Here is a 22921-nt window from a genome sequence, read left to right as displayed (position 1 = left end):
GTAGGCTAACTGTTGTGGTCACAATGAACTCATGCTGCCACTGAGCGCTGTTTTGTGAGACATGCTAAATTTCAGTCGAAGTCAAATGCAGCAAATGGTATATTATGATTGATACCCCTAACACATTCTTCTTCATCCCTTTGGCAGCAGCAGAGTGCAGGCTGCAGTTTTCTTTCACTTGGAGGGGTATCTAGTATACCTGGAATTGACTGGCCCCGGAATGGAAACAGCCCTAGTATTTGCCATGCTCCCTTTTTTCCTGTACATGTTAAAAACCAGTTTTGGCTTTTGCAGTTACAAAAATCAAGTAGCAAATACTCTAACCAGGAATAAAGGGGCCCTGCCTCCAGTCAGGTGGAGGAAAGGGACAGCTGGGTTTGCTGTACTGTGTGAACTTGACTGCCTGGCATATCAGCCCCACAGGACACAGCTCAGACCATAGCATTTGAGCTGGTCTGAAAGGGTCAAAGTGTGAAAAAATAAGCTTTACACCACAGTCAGGGACCACATTCCCATACTGGGTGCCAAAAATGACTGTTGTGGTTTAATCCCAGCTGGCAACTAAGCCCCAAACAGCCGCTTGCTACCTTCTGCTCTGGTAGGATGGGGGAAGAATCAGAAGGGTAAAAGAGAAAACTCATGCACTGAGATGAAGACAGTTTTGCAAGTCATGCATGTAAGTAAAGCAAAAGAAGGAATTAATTCACTGCCTCCATGAGGTAGGAGGGGCAGGGCAGTGTTCAGCCACTTCCAGGAAAGCAGGGCTCCATCACATGTAATGGTTACTTGGGAAGACATCACTCCAAACATTCTCCTTTCTTTCTTCTTCCCCCAGCTTTCATTATTGAGCATAACATCCTGTGCTCTTAGACACCCCTTTGGTGTATCCCCAGGATATCACTTCCAGGGTAGTATGTGAAGCAGAAAAGGCCTTGGCTATGTGTAAGCAGTGCTCAGCAAGAACTAAAACATCGCTATTACTATCAAGGCTGTTTGTAGCACAAGTCCAAAATATAAATACAGTACAAAACACAAGGCCAATAGCAAGGGCTATGAAAAAAATTCTCTCTGTCAAAACCAGTACAACGAGGAAGTCTAATGCCTATTTAAGATACATTGTTTAGGATTTAAAAGTTAAAAGAAAACAGACAAGAAAGTAAGTGAAAAATTCAGTATGCAAAATGTGCTAGTAGAAATGACCAAAGTACGCTTCCAGTGTTAACATCAGAAGTCTCTGATCCAAATAATATTGCTCCTTTGAATCACTTTTGGATTACCATCAACAAATAAGTACCTGCAGAGAATAAAGAAGCTTTCCAAATTTATTTCTTTCCAAAGCCAGTAACAAGGCAAAAATGGTAAACGAAAAAGAGAGGTAGAGAAGCTTCTTCCAAAGCAACACAATCCTACTTTGATGTCTGAGCCAACTTCAAAGCTGGTGCTGCTCCAAGTTAGGGATTAGACTAGATAATCTCCAGAGGTCTGGTCAAGACTAGATTATTTAATATTTCTAAGCTTGGATATTGGAGAAAGGAACATGATTATTCAAAAGCATGTTCAAGGAAGCAGGAAATGCACAATAATGTGCAGAAAAGAGGCTACTGAACAGCAAAAGGAGACAGCATTACTCTCCTTCTGCCTCTTCTCCCTGCTTCGGAAAAAAACAATTATATTAGTACTTTCTTTAAAGAATAATAACAGCTGCTGCACCTTTCTATGCATTTGCCACTAGGATTGCAGCCAGGAAGACAGAAGGACTTGCCTTCTGTCCTCAGGACAGAAGTTAGCAGAGTACATCCTACAGGCAGAATCACAGAATCAACTAGGTTGGAAAAGACATTTAGGATCATCAACCGTTCCCCAGCATAGACAAGGCCATAAACTGAAAGGTACTGTTGTATCTTTCAAACACAATGCTGTACATGTAATTTCATGCAAGTACAATTAAAACAATCACAAGAATTCTACCTACACAAAAAATACGCCTCAACAAATTAATATTAATAAACACTTCATAAACAGTGTGAATTCATGTTTTCATTCAAAAAATTATTTTGACAATAAAAGAGCTTTGATTGAGTCATTTTTACTTCCACCTTAGAATACACTAGTTGGTAGAACGTAACTGAAAATACATATTTAACTTCACAGTTTAATAAACATTCAAATTCTGATCATTTGCCAACTTACATAGCTCCATTAGTGTAGACTGTGTCACTTCCCTCCACATACTGAACCTGGGCTGGGTAGACATGCTGTACCTGTTGCACAGGCTGCACTTGCTGTACCTGAAAAAAAAAACAGCAGAAATTTGGACTATTGTAAAGAAGGACTGATGCTTCAAGTGCACCTAATGGCTTCTAAACAATATAGAATAACCCTGTTCTCATAATTACTAAATGTATGTTATAGCAATAGCAAAGAAAGTTAACTTTTCTTCCACAATATCTGTGCCATAAGACTGGTAAATGGAGCCCTAACACTCAAGATGCCCACTCATGGAGCATACACACCTTCAGTGTCAAAGACACAACTGACTGGAATGCATAATAAGGATGAAATGAAGTATAGCTACGTTTTGCACCAAGCTGAAGAATTACACTTACTACAGAATAAGGTATTACCTGGCCACATGTGTGACTTTCCTTTCATTTCAGTCCTGCACAGGACAAACCTTAAACTAAGTTAAACCTTAAATTAAATTAAAAACGCTCAGAAGTGTTGTAGAAAGTTTAGAATAAAGGTTTGCATTAATATAATTCAGGTCTTGTGTAAGAGCTTTTGACCTTTGTACACTACAGTGATATGAGCTTTTTGTCCAGTAATGTTTTGATCCAATGTAAAATTATGGATCATAGCATTACAGAATCATAGAATCACGTAGGTTGGAAAACACCTTTAAGATCATCAAGTCCAACTGTTACCCTAGCAATGCCAAGTCCACCACTAAACCATATCACTGGGGGCCTCATCAAAACACTCAAACTGAGTAACCACTTCCACCAAATATTATCAGCTATAACAAACTCTGCCAACACCTGGTTTTACATCACTGAGCTAAAGAACAGAAGGCATTAAGGGATGAATTATCTTCATATATATTGCTGAGATGGCACACCTGTTTTGTAAAAGCACACATAGTCATAAACCATAGAATCACAGAATCATAGAATAGCTAGAGCTGGAAAGGACCTTAAGATCATCAAGTTCCAACCCTCCTGCCATGGGCAGGGACACCTCACGCTAAAGCATGTCACCCAAGGCTCTGTCCAACCTGGCCTTGAACACCGCCAGGGATTGAGCATTCACAATTTCCTTGGGCAAACCATTCCAGTGCCTCACCACCCTACCAGGAAAGAATTTCCTCCTTATATCCAATCTAAACTTCCCCTGTTGAAGTTGTAACCCGTTACCCCTTCTCCTATCACTACAGTCCCTAATGAAGAGTCCAGCATCCTTATAGCCCCCCTTCAGATACTGGAAGGCTGCTATGAGGTCTCCATGCAACCTTCTCTTCTCCAGGCTGAACAGCCCCAACTTTCTCAGCCTATCTTCATACAGGAGGTGCTCCAGTCCCCTGATCATCCTCGTGGCCCTCCTCTGGACTTGTTCCAACAGTTCCATGTCCTTTTGATGTTGAGGACACCAGAGAACTGTGCACAATAATCCAAGTACAGTCTCACGAGAGCAGAGTAGAGGGGCAGGATCACCTCCTTCCACCTGCTGGTCATGCTCCTTTTGATGCAGCCCAGGACACAGTTGGCTTTCTGGGCTGCAAGCACACACTGAAGCCGGCTCATGTTCATTTTCTCATCAACCAGCACCCCCAAGTCCTTCTCCACAGGGCCACTCTGAATCTCTTCTCTGCCCAACCTGTAGCTGTGCCTGGGATTGCTCTGACTCAGGTGTAGGACCTTGCACTTGTCATGGTTGAACTTCCTAAGCTTGGCATCAGCCCACCTCACAAGCGTGTCAAGGTCCCTCTGGATGGCATCCCTTCCCTCCAGTGTATCAAGTGAACCACACAGCTTGGTGTCATCAGCAAACTTGCTGAGGGCGCACTCAATCCCACTGTCCATGTCACCAACAAAGATGTTGAACAAGACCAGTCCCAATATAAATCAGTTCCTTTGGTTTATGTACTACATAAGGAAGCTCCAGGTTATGCAGATTTTCTCTCCATTATTAATGTTTTTGTCTTCTGCCACTGTAACAGTTAAGAATTCCATATTTTACCCTGCCATCACTTACAGACACCATACTTCTGTTCAAGAGCAGGCCAGAATCTGGAAATATAAAAGGACTTCAGAGATTTCACAAACCAGCACAATTCTACCCAAGGAACTGAATTAAGAAAGTGACAATGCACATATTTAGTAAACAGATTTAACATAAACTACTCTTACATGACTGTCACTGATTTTCTTATCAATTAACTTCAGCATTATCAAGTTGGTCCTAACAACTGCAAACACCCAATGAATCTGAGTTTCATACATTTGATGGATCATCTCCAAGACCTCTTTGGGAATACCTTGTTTTAATATCTTCAATTTTGCTGTATTTTTAAAAGTTCTGTAAATAACCACATTTTTCCTAGTCTTATACAGTATTGACTGAGACTGTGAAAGAAGAATCCAGATTTTCATGGAAAGCCTGAATTCTGAAAGAAACCCAAAACACCCAAGGTTTTGAATGCAGCTGTACCGGAATGATAGAAAACCAGATTTTTCTATCCATTAACAGCAATGAAACACAACATGATGGTTGAAATATTTATTAAAATCCAAAGTTTTATGATTTCCCACATGAAGCACTACATGTGTTGGGGGCCTACAAGAAATCTGGAGAGGGCCCTCTTACAAGGACATGTAGTGACATGACAAGGGAGAACAGCTTTAAACTGAAAGAGGGGAGATTTAGATTACGTATTAGGAAAAAATTCTTCTCTGTGAGGGTGGTGAGACACTGGCACAGGTTATCCAGAGAACCTGTAGATGCACCATTCCTGGCAATGTTCAAGACCAGGTTGGACGGGCTTTGAGCAACCTGGTCTAGTGGAAGGTGTCCCTGCCTGTGGCAGTGGGGTTGGAACCTCAGATGATGTTTAAGGTCCCTTCCAATCCAAACCATTCAATGGTTATATGACGAATCTATATCATAGAATAATAGAATAGTTAGGGTTAGAAAGTATGCAAGCTACTACCATTTCAAAGCCAGGTTCAGCATAGTGCAAGACCCTTACCATAGAACTGAGAGGATACTGCAGGGAAAAAGTGGTATAAAGTGTTATCAAATCTCAATGTCTATTGGACAGGAAACTGAAAAATTCCAAAATGTGTTTAGTCTCTGGTTTGGAACAAGAAGAATAAATTAATTTCATCCACCACTACTACTGTAAAGGTCATGACTCTTTATGCAAATAAAGTAACCCATCTTTTAAGGCAACATTCAAGAATGGATAGACTAAGTGCTATTATAGTATCTTATAATACTTCTGTAGATCAAAATGTTTTTCCTTAAAATTTTAATGATGAAGTTCAATACAAAAAAGCCACTGAATTAGGTTAATTTTTCCAATAATAAAAGAAAGCAGTTTATACAAAAAGTTATTTTGCATCAGCTTCTCTGAAACTCAGTAATGCTATAGTTAAACTGATTATAGTGCCCAAGGAAGCTTTAGTCAATACATTGTATTGCAATGTACATAACATCCTTAAGGTAGAGAAAGTTAGAGGCAAAGCTATGACAAATAAGTTAGAGGTAAAGCTATGACAAATTAAAAAAGTGGCCTTTAGGATGGCCTTGTATACGAAAATTCTCCCATGTGGAAAATCTTTGTTATATCTCCATTACTAATTTTATTTCCTACTTTACTTCATCTGGGGAAAAATATTTTAATGGGAATTATTTCTACTGCCTCTAGATTTTCTTTTTATTCTCCAATGTCAGGAAGAAATTAACTGCAGCTATCTACTTTCTTTGATTATACAAATTACTTGAAAAGAACTTGGTTTTGACGAAACAAAACACCACCAAAAAACCCCCCAACATTTTTTGTGGAAATTGTGGGAAAAAAATAAAATTCTTCCTTCCTGTTTTATTTATAATTTTCCTTGCATCTTTTGTTAAACTGTTAAAGAAATTGTATGAGGTATCTAGTTTTGGTGGCAAAGCAGAAATTTGAGACCACAGAGAGAATATTCAACAGAGATCTAAATCTAAATAGCCTTCTTGTATTAAAAAATACAGCAAGAAATAAATGATTTGGGGTGAAAATACAATGAATCAGTTATTAAAATGGACAGTATGCAAGTTCAAAAATTGTATGGTTTTGGGGAGACTGATGAGCTAGTCATGGTAAGTGTTGTTACTGTTTGGCTGGAAAACATACTGACATGTATAAGAAATGAGTTAAGTAGGGTCCGACAGCAGATTTTTTGTTACTTTTGCTTCAGTGATTGTAGCCTGAAACAAATAACTACAATAGGATTAGAAGTAAGCAGCTGAAATGTTCCAGAAGAACAAGAGGCAAATGAAAACTCATTTCACTATACATGTGTAATTATAATTACTAGTTGAAGGGGAAAAAAAAGGAAAATAAATGGTATTATTAACTATACTACCTCAGAGGAGAATTGAGGAACTAAGATAATTTGTATCAATGAGATTTTGTAAACAAATTAAAGTGCATAAAAGCATACTGAAATGCAAAAATTGCATTGAAGCACAGACAGAAGATTTAAGATAGAATTTTGATTTGTAATAAAAAGTTTTTATATTCAAAGCAAAGAACAGAACAAAGGGCAAAACATTTAAGGATTTTTAAACTCAGTTTTAAAAAGAACATAAAATTATCCACAGTGCAAATGATGCAAATGATTTAGATGTGCATTGTTTTCTGTTCTCAGAGATGAAAAATAATTTTTGTAGCTTCATTAGTCTGGATTAGTTTTGCCAAGTAACATATAAATAGCACATGCTGTAATACTCTAAGCACATTCATATTTATATTATGGCTAATGTCAGTTCATGATTATGTTTTTCATATGCTAAACATGATTTTGCATTAAGGACAATTTTGATTAGCAGAAGTGTCTCCATCTCCAGCAAATGAATGCTTTGTGAACGTGATGGCCATTATCTATAGTGAATACAAAGAAATGATTTGCTCAACTTCCGATGCATGGATATATTTCTATGAAATAAATTATATGACTATTTTTAGTTTTATTTCTCCAATTCTTCCACATTGCATGGCACAAAATACAAACTGAGTTTTGAATCCTTAGAAGTTTACTGCACTGTGTTTAAGAGTGCTTGTGGAAAAAGTGATGATACATTAGTGGAAAATCCTTGTATCTGAGGAAACAAACGACTCGGGCTGTTAGAACGTCATTAAATTATACTTCCACATTTTTGGTCTTATTCTTGATGCTTTTTGCTTACATGTGGATGTGTTTGTTCCCTTACCATTCCCATCTATCCCATCTCAACACTGACAGCTGCTGCGCTGCATGAATCCCACTGCCAACAGCGCCATTTTTACAAGAGGGGAAGCCCAGGTTTTCATCAATAGTACCCTTTTTTCCCTAGGCTTGAAGTATCACAGCAGACTTTTATGAGCTCCATATTTATATCAGCTATATGCAAATTAGAGATCTGTTTTATCTGAAAATATCAGAAGTTACTCTTTCACTGTTTGCTCAGAAGACAAGATGCTTCAGTAGAAACACAGCTATAGAAAAAAGGCTCTTAGTCCACCATTCCACTTATTCAGCTTAGTCTTCTTCAGGGCAAAACGGTTTCATTTTGAAAAAGATACAACTTTTGTGCGAATAAATAAAACACTGATGCCTTGTAAACAATCCCAAATTGATGCTTGCATTTAAGTATGGTGCATATACGGGAATGGAAACATAGGAAACAAAGACCTCACTAGGAAAACCTAAATACTATACAATACTTTAATATTAATATATAAAAATTCCCTCCTAAATGGCATTTTTCACTAAAAAGTACTAATAAACTACTGTAAATATCATATAGATGTTTCAGCACATGCAAATTTGCATGTGCACAGACATTTGCGTTACAGTATCTTTGAGTTTAACCAAATTCAAGAAATGCTCTATTGTTTTAATAAATCATATTCACAAGAGAATATAACCCTAATGTGAGTGTTCACAGGTATTTTGGATACAGCTGGCATTATTATGTCTTTCATAAACAACAGAAAAAAGTTAAAGCGTATGTTTTACACTATGCACCAAAAACTTTCCCTCCAACTTTCTACATTGGTAACTTTTAATGTTCAGAAATAGTAAGCTCCTCGTCTGCCATCAGAAGAATGACTTGATGAAATTACCACTCTTTCTCCTGATTTTCTTTAGGCAAATTAGCCCTACCAAATCTACATAAAGCCGATATTAACATCAGGCAAATGCAATCTATAAGCACATAATTCCTGAGGGCAGATCACACCTACAGTTTCCTCAACACACTGATTGTTTCAATGTTTAATATTCCTTCCTTTTTTTAATCCTACAATTAAAATTAGCTATCCCACCCACATTCTTCATCTCATTTCCTGCTGGCATATCGCATTCACATCTTCACACTTCCTTTCCTCCTTGCCACACATCCACTTCCATAATCTGTCCTCTCTCCATATAGATCTCCTATGCATGCCATGTTTTAATCATTGCAATACACTCTGCATTGGGTTTCCCAACATTCTTGTTGCATCTTCAATCCCTGCAAAATTTCATAGAATCTCCTCTTCCTTGGCTGGGTTGATCCCTTAGCTTTCCTTTCTGAAACATTATTCTTAATCCTATGAGCAATGTTCAGAGTCGAGAGATATAATCTAACATCCCCACAGGGACAATAATAAAATAAAAAAAGTCCAGAACAATGATAGAGTATTCAATGAAAGGGAGTACTCAGAAGCAGCAGTACTAAAAGAGATGAATGCAAGGTTTTACAGGGACAGTTTTACATATTCAGTGCAACAACAAAAAAATCAGTTTTCTATTCTCATTAAGTTGTAATCAAGCAAGAAAAAAACCACAATATAACCCTGGGCTTCTGTGTTTTGACACAAGTACTACATTAATAAAGGACAACTGGAATACCAGTCTTCAATGAGTCACACTTATCAGTACTTCACATGGATAAAACTCAATATGTAATATTAGACCATCAAAAGTATATCCTGTTTGCTTAAAACAAGCAAATGTGCAGCATACCAAATTGCCATCTTTTATCTGAAAAGCTAAAATACAGGAAACACAAAGAATAAATCACATAAACTACATCTATTAAACATCTGTTGTCATGAAAGAACATAAAAATCAGATAAATTATCCAAATGGTATTTCATGAAGAATTTTTCAGCTTCCTAAATGCTACAAAATAGTTAACCAGACAAAATTTCCTACAAAGGCTAGCTAAGTTAAAGGAAGCTGCAATTAAAACCTAACATAGTATTCAAAAGCCTTCATCCTAATCCGCATTCATATAAAAAGACAGTAAGCTATTTAACTCTCTGAACTCAGGAGAAAATATTTCAGACAATTCTTGATTCACTAGTGGTACATTCTGAGCAAATACACAAAAGCAAGCATTTAAATAAAATTTTAATTCAATTTCAATGCTTTTCTGAATATTTATTGTTTTTAAAAAAGCTTGCATCCTAAAAGATACATGAAGATATAAGCAGAAATGATAGGAATGAAACTACGAGACATTCTAAATTGAGTCTGTGCATCAGGGAAATAATGTTACTGAAATGTATGAGACCGTGGAACACAGCGAAAAAATAAAAATGTATCACCTGGAATTTTAGAACTGAACTTAATATATGCTGAAGAATTAAATTTAGAGAAAAGTGCTTCACTGGCACAGAAACAAATACATTATTTAATAAACTATGTACTGTTCTCATACCCTTCGGAAACTTTAAAGGCAGTTTTTGATTAAAAACAACATCAGATATCACCCAGAGTACTAAACACATGGACAGCTGATTTCTGTGTATTCCAGAAAAGTCTTGGGACAGCTGAAATCCTGTTTTCTACCCCTATACTTTTCCTTTTTTTCTCCCTATTTTCTTCTGCAACCACACCTTCCAAAGCCTGTGTGTGGTGCATACATACATGAGTGACTGTGTCATGTAACAGGTGTGAACTGCTACAAAACTCTTCTTACATCCCTGGCAAATTCACATCATGAACTACACCACAAGCACTTTCATGAGATTATGCAAAGATCTACAGGGATTCAAGCCTAGTGACGCAAAGGACAGTGCTTTTCTTTTTACATTTGTATTGCACTTACTTAGATGTCCAAATGAAAGGAGGAATTATATAGCTAATAATATCAGAAACATATTCATTGCTCATTGCTTAATGAAAAAAAATATTCAGTAACATAAATGAAAGTAAATTTCTATGAGCTATTATGCAAATTCCACAATAACCTACATTAGAATCATGTATGTGTACTACTCGTGCTTGTCAGATGCTCTAGGTAACAAACAGATCCTGAAAAGAGCTTGCCTTTCTAAGGCTACTTTAATTCCAGGTAAATAAAATTGATAAAAGCAGAGCAGAAGAGTTCATTTAGCAGCACTGTACAAAATAAGAGTTCTTTAATACATTGTGAAGAATCATCTGTCCTGATTTTTTTCCCCAAAAATAACAGCCACCTACCTGTTGCTGAACTGGTACTTGCTGAACTACCTGTGTGGGCACTGCTGCCTGGCCAGCCACAGATGTCTGTAAAGTCACAGTTGAACTTGTATCCGCCCCAGTCTCTGATGTCTGCATTGTGATCTCTGAATAAAATTAAGACATAAAATTAAAATGTTAGTGCTTTGGTGGTTGGTTGTTTTTTTTTTTTTTGGCACTTTTATTAGGGTACTAATTTGTTGCTTATCTCTATTTGGATCTTAAAATTAGCTAATACCAATCTTGGTATAAACCAAAGGGTTTTTACCCCTACTAGCATGTGAGTTGGTGCAAATGGATCTTTATTTTATCTTACTTATATTCAACATTTTTATTTACATGTGCAGAAACACATCATTTCTCTGAGTTTCATCACTTTAGGAATAACTCAAAAAATCAACAGCAAATCTTCTCTCAGTGTGAAAATAATCGGTCATAATTCAAAACTTTTTCTCTGTCCTACTGAATTATGCTAAAAACATCATACATTCAAATTCAAAGTTAAACTTCTAGAAGGCCACAGAATGAAGGGCTGTAATCTGGAAAGCAAGCTCTGAAGAGCATTTAATGAGTCGTGAAAAAGCAACTCAAATAACTTTCAGTAAAAAGTATTAAAGCAACTACTAAAGTTAAAATCTGAGAAGAAACTTTTGACATAAAACCTTATAGAAATACGCAGATGGTAGACAAGTGTCTAAGATCCTGACCCTGACATTTGAAGGGAACAGTGGAAACCTAAGCAGAATACAGAAATGGTTCAAGAAACAAGGGAAATGCCTTACAAAGAAAACTCATCAGAAAGACAACCAAGGATCACTTCTGATTTCGTAGGAAACATAGACTGCGAACTACGGGATTCCTCAATTTTACACAGGAGAAATGACAATAAAATTGACTGGGTGACAAACCAAACTTAATTCAAAAACAGGAGTTAGACTTTTAAAATTATTATTATTACTTCTAAGCAGTGGATGATTAATCAGTGAAAAGGATAGTCAAATTGAGGCAGAGTCTTCTGATTATTCTGCTGCAAAAATTGATTTCTGGAAATTTTTGTCATCTTCCCGGTCATTTATAATAGTCTTAACTGAGTATATATGAATTTACAATTTTGTATATGAGCAATATTATTTCCTTTGCTTTTGCTTTTACTCCACATAGCTCTAGATCAGGTTGTGAGAATGTGATTTACTCCACAGCAGCTGTGGGGATGAATACAGTCTGATTTAACACTGCCATTAATTAATAAAGGCCTACAGAGAGGCACAGATAGAACTGAATCTGGGTGGGTTCCAATATTTAAAAAAAAAAAAAAAAAAAAAAAGTCAAAAGAAGTCACTAGTGGGAAAACAGGCAAAGGAGATGAGACTCATCCTAGAAAAACTCAGGCTAGTACCACACGAGTAAAATAATTGGAGTTATCCAAATGGAGACCAAGGATGAGTGGTGTTCCGCAGGGGACCATTTTGGGACAATCTCTGTCATTCATCAGTGACAGAAACAGTGGGATCAAACACACCATCAGCAGGTTTGCAGACAACACCAAGCTGAGTGGTGCAGCTGACGTGCTTGAGGGACAGGACGCCATTCAGAGGGACCTTGATAAGCTTCAGAAGTGGGCCCAGGGTAACATCATGAGGTTCAACAAGGCCAAGTGCAACGTCCCTAGTGCACCTGGATTGGGGCAACCACCAGAATCAATACAGGCTCGGGTATGAAGGGACTGAGGGTACCCCTGAGGAGGACTTGGGGGTAGTGAGTGATGAAAAAAGCTGGAGATAGTACAGCAACATGCACTTACACCACAGAAATCCAACCATATGCAGGGCTGAATGACAAGAAGTATGCAAGCAAGTCGAAGGAGGTGATTCTCCCCCTCTACTCTGCTCTCATGAGACCCCACCAGGAGTACTGCATTCACTTCTGGAGTCCTCAGAACAGGAAAAATATGGACCTGCTTCAGTAAGCCCAGAGGTGGGCCACAAAAATTATCAGAGGCCTGGTGCACCTCTCCTATGGAGACAGGATGAGACAGTTGGGCTTGTTCAGCCTGCAGAAGAGAAGGCTCAGGGGAGACCTCGTTGTGGGCTTTTAATAACTAAAGAGGCTTATAAGAAAGACTGGGGGAGACTTTTTAGCAGGGCCTTTTCTGACAGGACAGTGGGTAATGGTTTTAAACCAAAGGAGGGTAGATTCAGACTCAATATAAGGAAAAGATTTTTTATTATGAGGGTGGTGAAATACTGGAGAACAGGTTGCCCAGACAAGTTATGGATGCCTCATCCATAGAACCACTCATGGTCAGGTTGGCAGGGGTTCTGAGCAACCTGCTTTGGTTGAAAATGTCCCTGCTCATTGCAGGGGTGTTGGACTAGATGACATGTAAAGGTTTCTTCCAACCCTAACTATTCTACAATTCTGTGATTCTGTGTTTACTGTAAAGTAGTAAATTTCCTACCTTTTTTTTTTTTGCCTATAGAAAAATACTGTATATAATCCAGAATAAAGTTATTTCATGCTAAAATCAATATCACAGTTCTGGTATCAGACCGCCCCAACTGAAAACCAACAGTTCTTCCCTTCATTCCAATATTAACAGGAATATTCAACTTCCAGTAATAACATCCTGAAAGAGTATGTTAGTTACTTTCCGAGTAACGAATGATATGCAATCATCTTAAATTTCTGTAGATAAATTAACAAGACATTTTTCCACATAAGACATCCTTAAATGTGCTAGACCAAAGTCATGCATGACGTAAATGTGTGAGCTTAAATAAATCGAGTCAGATTCAGAAAACTACTTTTTTGCAAACAAAGGCAAAGGGGGCCTATACTTTGTACATCTATGAACAAACATATATATATGGAAATAATAGATATATAAAAAATAATAATCACCATAGCATATATTTCTTTTACTGCGATTTTGAAGGAATTTTCTTGGTCAAAAGTAACAGATTGAGAAAAAAGTAAAGGTGATTACTTAGTTAAGGTGAAGATATATACATAAGAAATAATAATCACCATAATAGTGATCATTGTACGTTTTATTGAAGAGTATCACAGCACAGCTCAAGGAGATATCAAGTACTTTCTGGAGTCTCCAGAACATAACAAATGACATAAACAATGGTAACTAACACTCCTAATGTTATACGAATGAGACAGCATTTTAGTTTTCAACTACATTTGAATAATTCATGTTTTACTCACTTCTTACCCAGCACAAAGTCACTGCAAAGAAAACCTAAGTTGTAAAAATACTAACACTCTTAAAGGAAGAAATGCAATGAAACTGGCTTTTAAGTGAAATTGTGAACTTCAAACTACATTTAACTAACTTGTAAATTATCTTTCACTTGATGACATTTTAATAAATAAATACGCTTCCTATTTAGAGTGCAAAGCTAACTATTATTTAAGAAAGGCTAATTTCATCATATTGAAATTGCTGGGAAAATAATCTCCTTTTTAACTGCTATTTTCCACAATCACACATAAAAGTCATTGGACAATGTTTCATGCACAAATATCGAAAAATACAGAAAAGAAAAAAAGTGCAGTCTCGACAGTGCTGTTTGGGCAGCAAAACTTTCAAAAGCATAAGAATAATCCTACGTATATGTCTACTTACTTGGGCATGTACCTTCACCTTAACTAATTAATCACCTTTACTTTTTTCTCAGTCCATTACCTTTGAAAATTCTTTCTAAATTGAAGTAAAAAACCAACCAGTTTTAGCAAGCCTGCTCTCACTTGTATATATAACCCTGACAAAAACATTGGCAAGCTGGCAGAATAGTGGAAATCAAAAGCTAAGCACTGAGTAACTTCCTAAGCCACCTCTTTGTTATAAAACCACTTCCAGTCAGTTTCAGAGCACAATTCAACAGGTTATTTTAAGCCAGCAATTCCAACAAACTATCATTTAAGATACTATAGCTCCTATGCAAAGCAAACCTGAACAGCTGAAAGGAATTAAAAGGCTTAGTTTTATACCTGCCCTTAGCTTTACTTGACTATATATTGTTTCATGGTTACAGTGTACAAACATGTCAATCACTGCAAGGGGAAGAAATGCTACTGCAGTCAAATACACTTTTGACTGGTGAGAGACTGTTCCATACTGCCATGTATCTGTTAACTGCTCTGTCATACTTCAAGCAGTACTTGATCATTGCAGCTGCAATTCAAGACGCTTGAGATACCAGAGCCAGGTACTTTCATCTAAGTGAGGAACAGGATGTGTTCATTTCCTTGCAGCAGTCATCATGGATTGTGCCTGGCTGACACAAGCACTAGCAATTTAATAAAAAGGGAGCAGCTTCATTGTAAGAACAGAGGATACTTTGGCTGAAAACCAGATGTCAGTGGTGTGGAGAAGCTTTGAGAAAGGCAGACCACCAGTGCCCATTGTCTGCTGCTAGGCACTGAGGGGTGCTGATAGGGATAGTCAAGGAATCAGATATTCTCTGCCCACTCCTGGAACTGACAATGTCCAGAGACATATCATAGAATCACAGAATCAATCAGGTTGAAAAAGACCTTTAAGATCTTCTCCTATGAGAAAAGGGGAGAGTTGAAAGAGTTGGGTTGTTGAGCCTGGAGGAGACTCTTGGCAGACATTCTTGCGGCCTTTCAGTTCTTTAAAGGGGCCTGTAAGAAAGATTTGGAGAGACTTTTTATCACAGTCTGTTGCAACAGGACAAGGGGTGATGGTTCTAAACTGAAAGAGAGGCAATTCAGACTGGATGTGTGGAAGAAATTCTTTACAATGTGGGTGGTAAACCACCGGCACAGGTGGCCCAGAGAGGTGCCATGCCTGGAGACATTCAAGACCAGGCTGGATGGTTCTGGGCAACCTGATCTCATTGAAGATGTCCCTGCTCATTGCAGGGGAGTGGACTAGATGACATTTGAAGATGCTTCCAAACCAAATTATTCTATGAATCTATGCCAAGTCTGCTAAACCATGTCACTAAGGGCCTCATTGTCACTGTTTGTGAACACTGCCAGGGATAGTGATCCCACCACTTCCCTGGGAAGCCTGTTCTAATACCTGATCATGCTTTTGTGAAGAAATTTTTCCTAATATCCAGTCTAAACCTGCCCTGGCACAGCTTGAGGCCATTACCTCTTGTTCTATCACTGGTTACTTGGAGAAGAGACCAGCCACCTCCTCTCTCTATCCTCCTTTCAGGTAATTGCAGAGACCAATATGGTTGCCCCTGAGCTTCCTCTTCTCCAGACTAAACAACCCCAGTTCCCTCAGCTGCTCCTCATCAGACTTGTGCTCTAAACCCTTCACCAGCTTCATTGCCCTTCTCTGGACCTGCTCCAGCACCTCAATGTCTCTTTCGTTACGAGGGGCCCAGAACTGAACACAGTATTCAAGGTGCAGCTTCACCAGTGCCCAGTACAGGGGGATGATCCCTGCCCTGGCCCTGCTGGCCACACTATTGCTGATACAGGCCAGGATGCTGCTGGCCTTCTTGGCTGCCTGGGCACAAGCTGGCTCATGTTCAGCTCTGTCAGTCAGCACCCCAGGCCCTTTTCCTCAGTGCAGCTTTCCAGCCACTCTTCCCCAAGCCTGGAGCACTGCATGGGGCTGTTGTGGCCCAAATGCAGGACCCAGCACTTTGCCTTGTTGAGCCTCATACCACTGGCCGCAGCCCATTGATCCAGCCCATCCAGATCCCTCTGCAGAGACTTCCTACAGTTAAGGTGATCAACACTCCCACCCAAATTGGAGTTGTCTGAAAATTACTGAGGGTGCATTCAAGTCCCTCATCCAGATCACCAATAAAGATATTAAACAGAACTGGCCCAAATAACTGAGGGGTGCCCTGTGGGACACCACTAGTGACCAGTCGCCAACTACATGTGATACCATTTACCACCACTCTTAGGGTTTGGCCATCCAGCCGGTTTCCAACCCAGCAGTGAATCCTCCTATCCAGGCCATGAGCAGCCAATTTCTCCAGAAGAATGCTGTGGGAGACTGTCAAATGCTTTACTTAAGTCCAAATAGACAATGTCCACACCCTTTCCCTCATCAACCAAGTGGGTCACCTTATCATAGGAGATTAGGTTGGTCAAACAGGACCTGCCATTCATGAACCCATGCTGACTGGACCTGATCCCTTCATTTTCCCACATGTGATTTATGATTTCATTCAGGATCATCTACTCCATGACCTCCCTCGGCACTGCGCTCAGGCTGACAGGCCTGTAGCTCCCAGGGTCATCCTTCCTGCCCTTTTTGTAGAGAGGTGTCATGTTGTTCAGCCTCCAACCCTCTGGGGCCTCACCACTAGATCAGGACTGATGATGGAGAGTGGCTTAGCAAGCTCCTCTGCCAGCTTCTTCAGCACTCTTTGTGGAACCCATCTGGCCCTATAGACTTGTATATGCCTAAGTGGAGCAGGAGGTCGCTAACCATTTCTTCCTGAATTATGGTGACCTCTATCAGTTCCCCATTTGCCATCCAGCGCAGAGAACTGAGTAACCTGAGGATGTCTGGTGTGACTATTAAAGACTGAGGCAAAAGCAGCATTAAGTACCTCAGCCTTTTCCTCATCCTCTGTCACTAGGTTCCCCTCAGTGTCCAGTACAAGACGGAGGTTCTCCTTGGCCCTCCTTTTGCTGCTAATATATCTGTAAAAGTACTTACTATCTTTTATGGCAGTGGCCAGATTTAGTTCCATCTGTGCCTTCACCTTTCTAACTTTCTCTCTACATAACAACATCCTTGTACTTTTCATAGGGTGACAGTCCCTTCTTCCACAGGTGATAAATTCTCTTGTTTCTCCTGAGTTCCAGCAGTATCTCCCTGTTCAGCCACATTGGTTTCTTCCCCGCCAGTCTGACTGTCAGCCCATGGGGACCGCCTGCTGCTGTGCCTTAAGGATTTCGCTCTTGAAGAGTGTCAGGCCTTCCTGGACCCTGTGTCCTTCAGTAATATTTCCCAAGGGATTCTGCCAACCAGCATCCTAAACAGGCCATAGTCAGCCCTCCGGAAGTCTAAGGTGGAGGTTTTGCTGACCTTCTTCCTGACTTCTCCAAGGACGGATAATTCAGTCATTTAGTGACGGGTTTGCCCAAGGTGGCCTCCAACCATCTATCACATCACCCACCAGTCCTTCTCTGCAAACAGCAAATCTAGCCAGGCATCTCCCCTAGTCGGCTCACTAACCAGCTGTGTTAGGAAGTTATCTTCCACACCTCCAAGAACCTCCTGGATTGTTTCTCCTCTGCTGTGTTGTGCTTCCAGCAGACATCTGGTAGATTGAAGTCCCCCATGAGAACAAGGGCAAGCGATCCTGAAACTTGTCCCAGTTGTTTGCAGAGCACTTCATCTGTAGCTTCATCCTGACCAGGTGGTCTATAACAGACTCCAACCAGGACATCAGCTTTGTTTGGCCTCCCCCCTGATCTTCACCCGCAAACATTCAGCCTTCTCACTCACAACATTGAGTTCCAGGCACTTGATGCATTCCCTGACATACAACACACCACCACCACCTCTTTCTCCTTGCTCATCTCTCCTGAAGAGCCTGTTGCCATCCACTGCAGCACTCCAATCATGTAAATCATTCCATCGTGTTTCTGTGATGGTGACTGTGTCATTGTTTTCCTACTGAAAAATGGCTTCCAGCTTCTCCTGTCTGTTGCCCTGCACAGATGCATTTAAGTTGCCCTATGGATCTGGACTCCAACAGTGACACGCTATTCGCGGCTTATGTCTAGCGAGCTTGGTGTTATCCCCTTCAAACCTAGTTTAAAGCTCTCTCTATAAGCCTTGCTAGCTCTGGGGCTAGAATCCTTTTCCCCCTTTGGGACAGGCATACCCCACCTGCTGCCAGCATGACAAGTGCTGTGTAAACCGACTCATGGTCAAAACCCCAAAATTCTGATGCTGATAGCAGTCACGGAGCCCGGTATTAATTAGTGAGATCTTCCTGATGTAACCATTGTCACTGATTGTGACTTTGTCACATTGATTGTGAAATTGTCATTAATTGTGACAAAAGAGAAAACTATTTGGGCTCCTGAACCCTGAACTAGTCACTCCAAGAACCTGAAGCTCTTCTTTAGTCCCCTCAGGTTTCTTGTTGATGAGACTTCCTCCTTGCCCACCTGAAAGTCTAGTAAAGGACAGTAATCATTAGGCCATATCAGATGAGAGAGTTTTATGGTGAAATCCCTTACCCTGGCCCCAAGGAGGCAGACTTCCCTGTGAGTTGGGTCAGGTCAGCACATTGGAACCTCTGTTCCTCTCATGGTGGAGTCACCAATCACAACCCTCTTCTGTTTTTCCTAGTAGAGTTGGTCATGATACAAGGCATTGTCTGACTCACGTGGGGACGGACTTCTAACCTGGATGATCCCTTATCTATTTCATCATCTTCCTCATACTCAAATACCAAGGCCTCCAAAATTGTACCCCTTGTAGATACCCTTGTAGAAAGATACTTGGGAAAATGACATAAACTGGGAGATAATACACCATCTAATCTGAGGAGTAACCTGTTTCCAACCTCTCCTGTCTCTTAGGTCCCATCCATCTGCATGGTGGCAAGAGGGTAAGGGACTCCTAATTTATTTTAGGTAGCTGGCTTGCTTCACCCAGGGATGGCAGAGTGCAGCTCCAACAATCAGTCTTCTCCTCTGATTCCCTTAAGTTCGTTAGGTGTCCCACTTCTTCCTGTAGCTCTGCCACCATGCAGAGCAAATCATCAGCCTGGTCATACCTTGCATTACTACCACCTAACATCACTGACAGGCTTTGGAACTCACTACAGCCAGATGCCCAAACAGCTACATATTTTGCAGGATCTCTGTCTGGGTCACCATGTACTTTTCTCTGACAGAGAGAACTTCATTTTTTTCGCCCTTCTGCCACAAGATTACCACTCTTGAGCACACTGAAACACATGAGCAAGAATCCAGGGTTCTGTGGGAGAGAACCCCCAGAGAGAACTGAAAAGAACCCAGAGGACCCCATGGCCCAGCCTAGAACTACCCACTGTTTAGCTGGCACTGCTACACTGACTTACCAAACTTCAGACTATGCTGTGCCATCCACAGGACAGCAAAGCCACATTATATGTAAACCTCACATACACTTCTGACTGAAAAGTTTTGGTGACTAAGTTCACTTTATTTCCACACTGTTAATTTGGTGACAGCCCTATATTTAAGCATAGAATCCAATGTGCTTATCTACCTCAGAACTGTAACACACTTTTATTATCAATCTGATAGGGTAACTGGCTGCTCTATAGACTGATTTATCATTGGTTAAACTAAGATAGCTCAAGTATGGTTGTGAAACATTTTTAAAACTTTACCATCAATTTTGCCTAAACAGAAATAAACCAAATGACCTAATATCAATGTATTCTAGTGTTTAGGTTGCTTCTATTATTCTGCTTGAAATCAATAACCTAAACACAATTATTTTCTATAGCTTACTACGCAGTATTGATTTTTCCTTGTAGATGCCATACAGTACGTTTGATAGTCAACCTTTATCACCTTCATATTCACTGAAAGTTTTTCTAGAACCACATTAGTGAGGCGTCAGTATTGAGCAGTTACATTGATGCATTTTTATAAGCTAAACAAAGCCTCTCAATTTTTCACTGGTACTGCATATGAAATAAAAGAACTGCATATTACAGCAGAAAAGACTTCATCCTTGCCTAATGGGACTGTCAGGTGTATCTCATGCAACAGATGAATGTTTGATAAAGATCCTTTTTATTCTGGCTAATTAAGCAGTTGGGCACACCCATCTGTTAATGGATTTCCTTTGAATAGCCAGTGCTTGTTGCATGATGTGAATCTAAGCTAAACAGGCCACATTCTGAAAGAAGGCTAATTAACCCCTCCAACTGGGAAGAAGATATTGCGAAGCCCAGCTGCTGCATGTGAAAAGATTAATATTTCTTCAGTCTAACTGGCAGAACACAGGCAAAGTTCTGATTACCCCTTTCCTGTTCAATTAGCCCTTTCCTGTACATTCTATGCAATTTCGTATTGTCTGTTAAGTTGCCGAAAGAGTTCTTAATACACTTAAATTCTCAGCTGGAATCCTTCTGTTTCCTAGACTTGAAATACCAAGACTGAATGGTTTAAGTCTAATTTGATCAACTACTTATCCAATGAGACTGTTAAAATGTGTCAGATTAATGATTACTGTATTTTTTGTTCCTGGACTACTTCACCCTGAACTAATTTACTTTTTTTAAGCTACCACAGTTTGCAAAGTTTTGTTCAGCTACATATATCTTATTGTCTAGATCAAAGAATGCAGCAGGCTTTAATTCAACGCAGAAAATAAACTCCTGTAATTTACTTTCTATTGCAGCAGGAAGCTTCTTTTTTCTCTTCTAGAAAGCTAAACAAAACATCACAGAAGGTAAAGTGATGTAGATCTCGTAATCATATGCAGTAATGGCAGGCTTTTAATAGTCAGAATAAAAGGCTAATCTTAAGATCTTATTTATTTATAATGATGAATCACCAATACACTCATTAAGAATTTCTGGCAACATAATGTGTTTCACAATAAAGGAAAATTTCTTAGAACATCAAGTTTCAACAAGTAATACAGAATGCTTGGTTCCTGCACAACAGTATAAATGGAAACAAGTTTCAGTAATACCTTAGTTTCAAATAAGCATTCCTTTTCAATTTTTATGTTAACAAAAGTTCAATAAATAATTGCCTTAAAAAAGTATTGTTATGAATTTGAAGGAACCATTTAGATGTGCTAGCAGTAAAGCAAAAGGCACATGATATTCTGGGGAGGGGAAAGAATAATACAAACAGTTTCTAGATATAAACATATTTTTATGTTAGAACACCAGTTTCGCACTAAACATTATTTGTTTGTCCTGTCTCAAGGTTTTTAGGAATACCAAAGCAGGCAGCTAAACTTGGCTGATACAAGGACTAGTTGATAAATCTTTCAGTTAGCAACATGAATTTAATTATTTATTTTTTTTTTAGCTTTTCACAGATTTATGGGATGAAGAACAGTTAACTGAATGGCACAGAATGAAGTATAGAAACAGATTGTCTGGATTCATATATACTCTCCAACAGCAAAATTTTACAACAGCAGAAAAACAGAAGGGGGAAGTGCAGGGAGATACATGCTGTAACAGAACAATGCAAGTGGTAACTCCGTACTCCTTCAAAATTCATAGATCAAAAAGCAATGTCTTGGCAATAAAATTATTAAGTACCTAAGAGCAGTACTGGTCAACAACTGCCATAGTTGAATTCCATTATTTTCAGATCACAGACAGCACATGGATGCTTAGTCTGAATGACTACTTCATGACTCTCTTACTTTGTACTATTTTTACCTGCAAAAACTTAAAAATTCTATTTACTCTTGGTGGACAATGTATCAGTACTACGTATCAGCCCTACCTATCAATACACATCAGTAACAAGATTACATTCACAAATAACAGGACAAAACAAAACTTCTGAGGTTTTGCTGTGACAAGACTAGCAACTGCAACTGTTAAATGAAACAAAACTAGCAAACCATAAAACAATTCTATCCATGCCATTCCAAGGCATGAGTTTGACTACTGGAGATTCTGCAAGTGAAAAAGCCCTGGTGATGTTCTTCATCCTGGGTGAAGGGGTGTGAAGAGGAGGGCACTGATACTATGTGTCAATAATTGTCTGGGGAACTGGCACCCGCAACAGGGCTTTGGTTTCTATGACCACAGGATCTTCTTTGAGTGTAATGTCTGCTTAGGAGAGGTAGTATCCACCTGACCAAGTGCAGTAGAGGTTCCCTTTGCCAGCAGGATGGCTGCTGCCTTAAACCAGGAACAACGAGGGGAGGGAAAGAGTTGACAGCAGCCCTGTGAAGGAGGGTGGACAGCACTGACAAGCAAAGGGCCTGGGGTCATGTGACTGAAAGAAGAACACATAATCAACAAAAGGAGGCTTAAGCACGGTCACCTCAAGCATCTGTATCAGAGCAAGTCAGTAGCTACAAGGCATCGTATGAAGTGAACACCCAGCCCCTCTCTGGGAGATCAGTATGCCAAGGTGCCTCTCTAAAGCGCTGATACATCAATTGGTGTACAAATGGCTCACACACAACATGGTGAATAAACAAAAATTAGAGACCTGTGTACATTTGCATT

At 39.5% G+C, this 22921-nt stretch overlaps 1 protein-coding gene across 1 annotated transcript in view; it reads right to left on the bottom strand.

The window, feature by feature from the left end:
* RFX3 (regulatory factor X3) overlaps positions 1–22921 on the bottom strand; it is a 110417-nt gene that overhangs the window by 49539 nt on the left and 37957 nt on the right. Inside the window, exons 2-3 of the mRNA XM_065662814.1 lie at positions 10716–10840; positions 2191–2288 (exon numbers count right to left, since the gene is read on the bottom strand). Coding sequence (XP_065518886.1) covers positions 2191–2288; positions 10716–10832 — 215 coding nt within the window. The 5' untranslated portion in view covers positions 10833–10840. The remainder of the gene's footprint in view (positions 1–2190; positions 2289–10715; positions 10841–22921) is intronic.

This window comes from Lathamus discolor, chromosome Z, assembly GCF_037157495.1.
Source record: "Lathamus discolor isolate bLatDis1 chromosome Z, bLatDis1.hap1, whole genome shotgun sequence".
NCBI lineage: Eukaryota > Metazoa > Chordata > Aves > Psittaciformes > Psittacidae > Lathamus > Lathamus discolor.
This window is presented reverse-complemented; position numbering and strand designations above follow the sequence as displayed.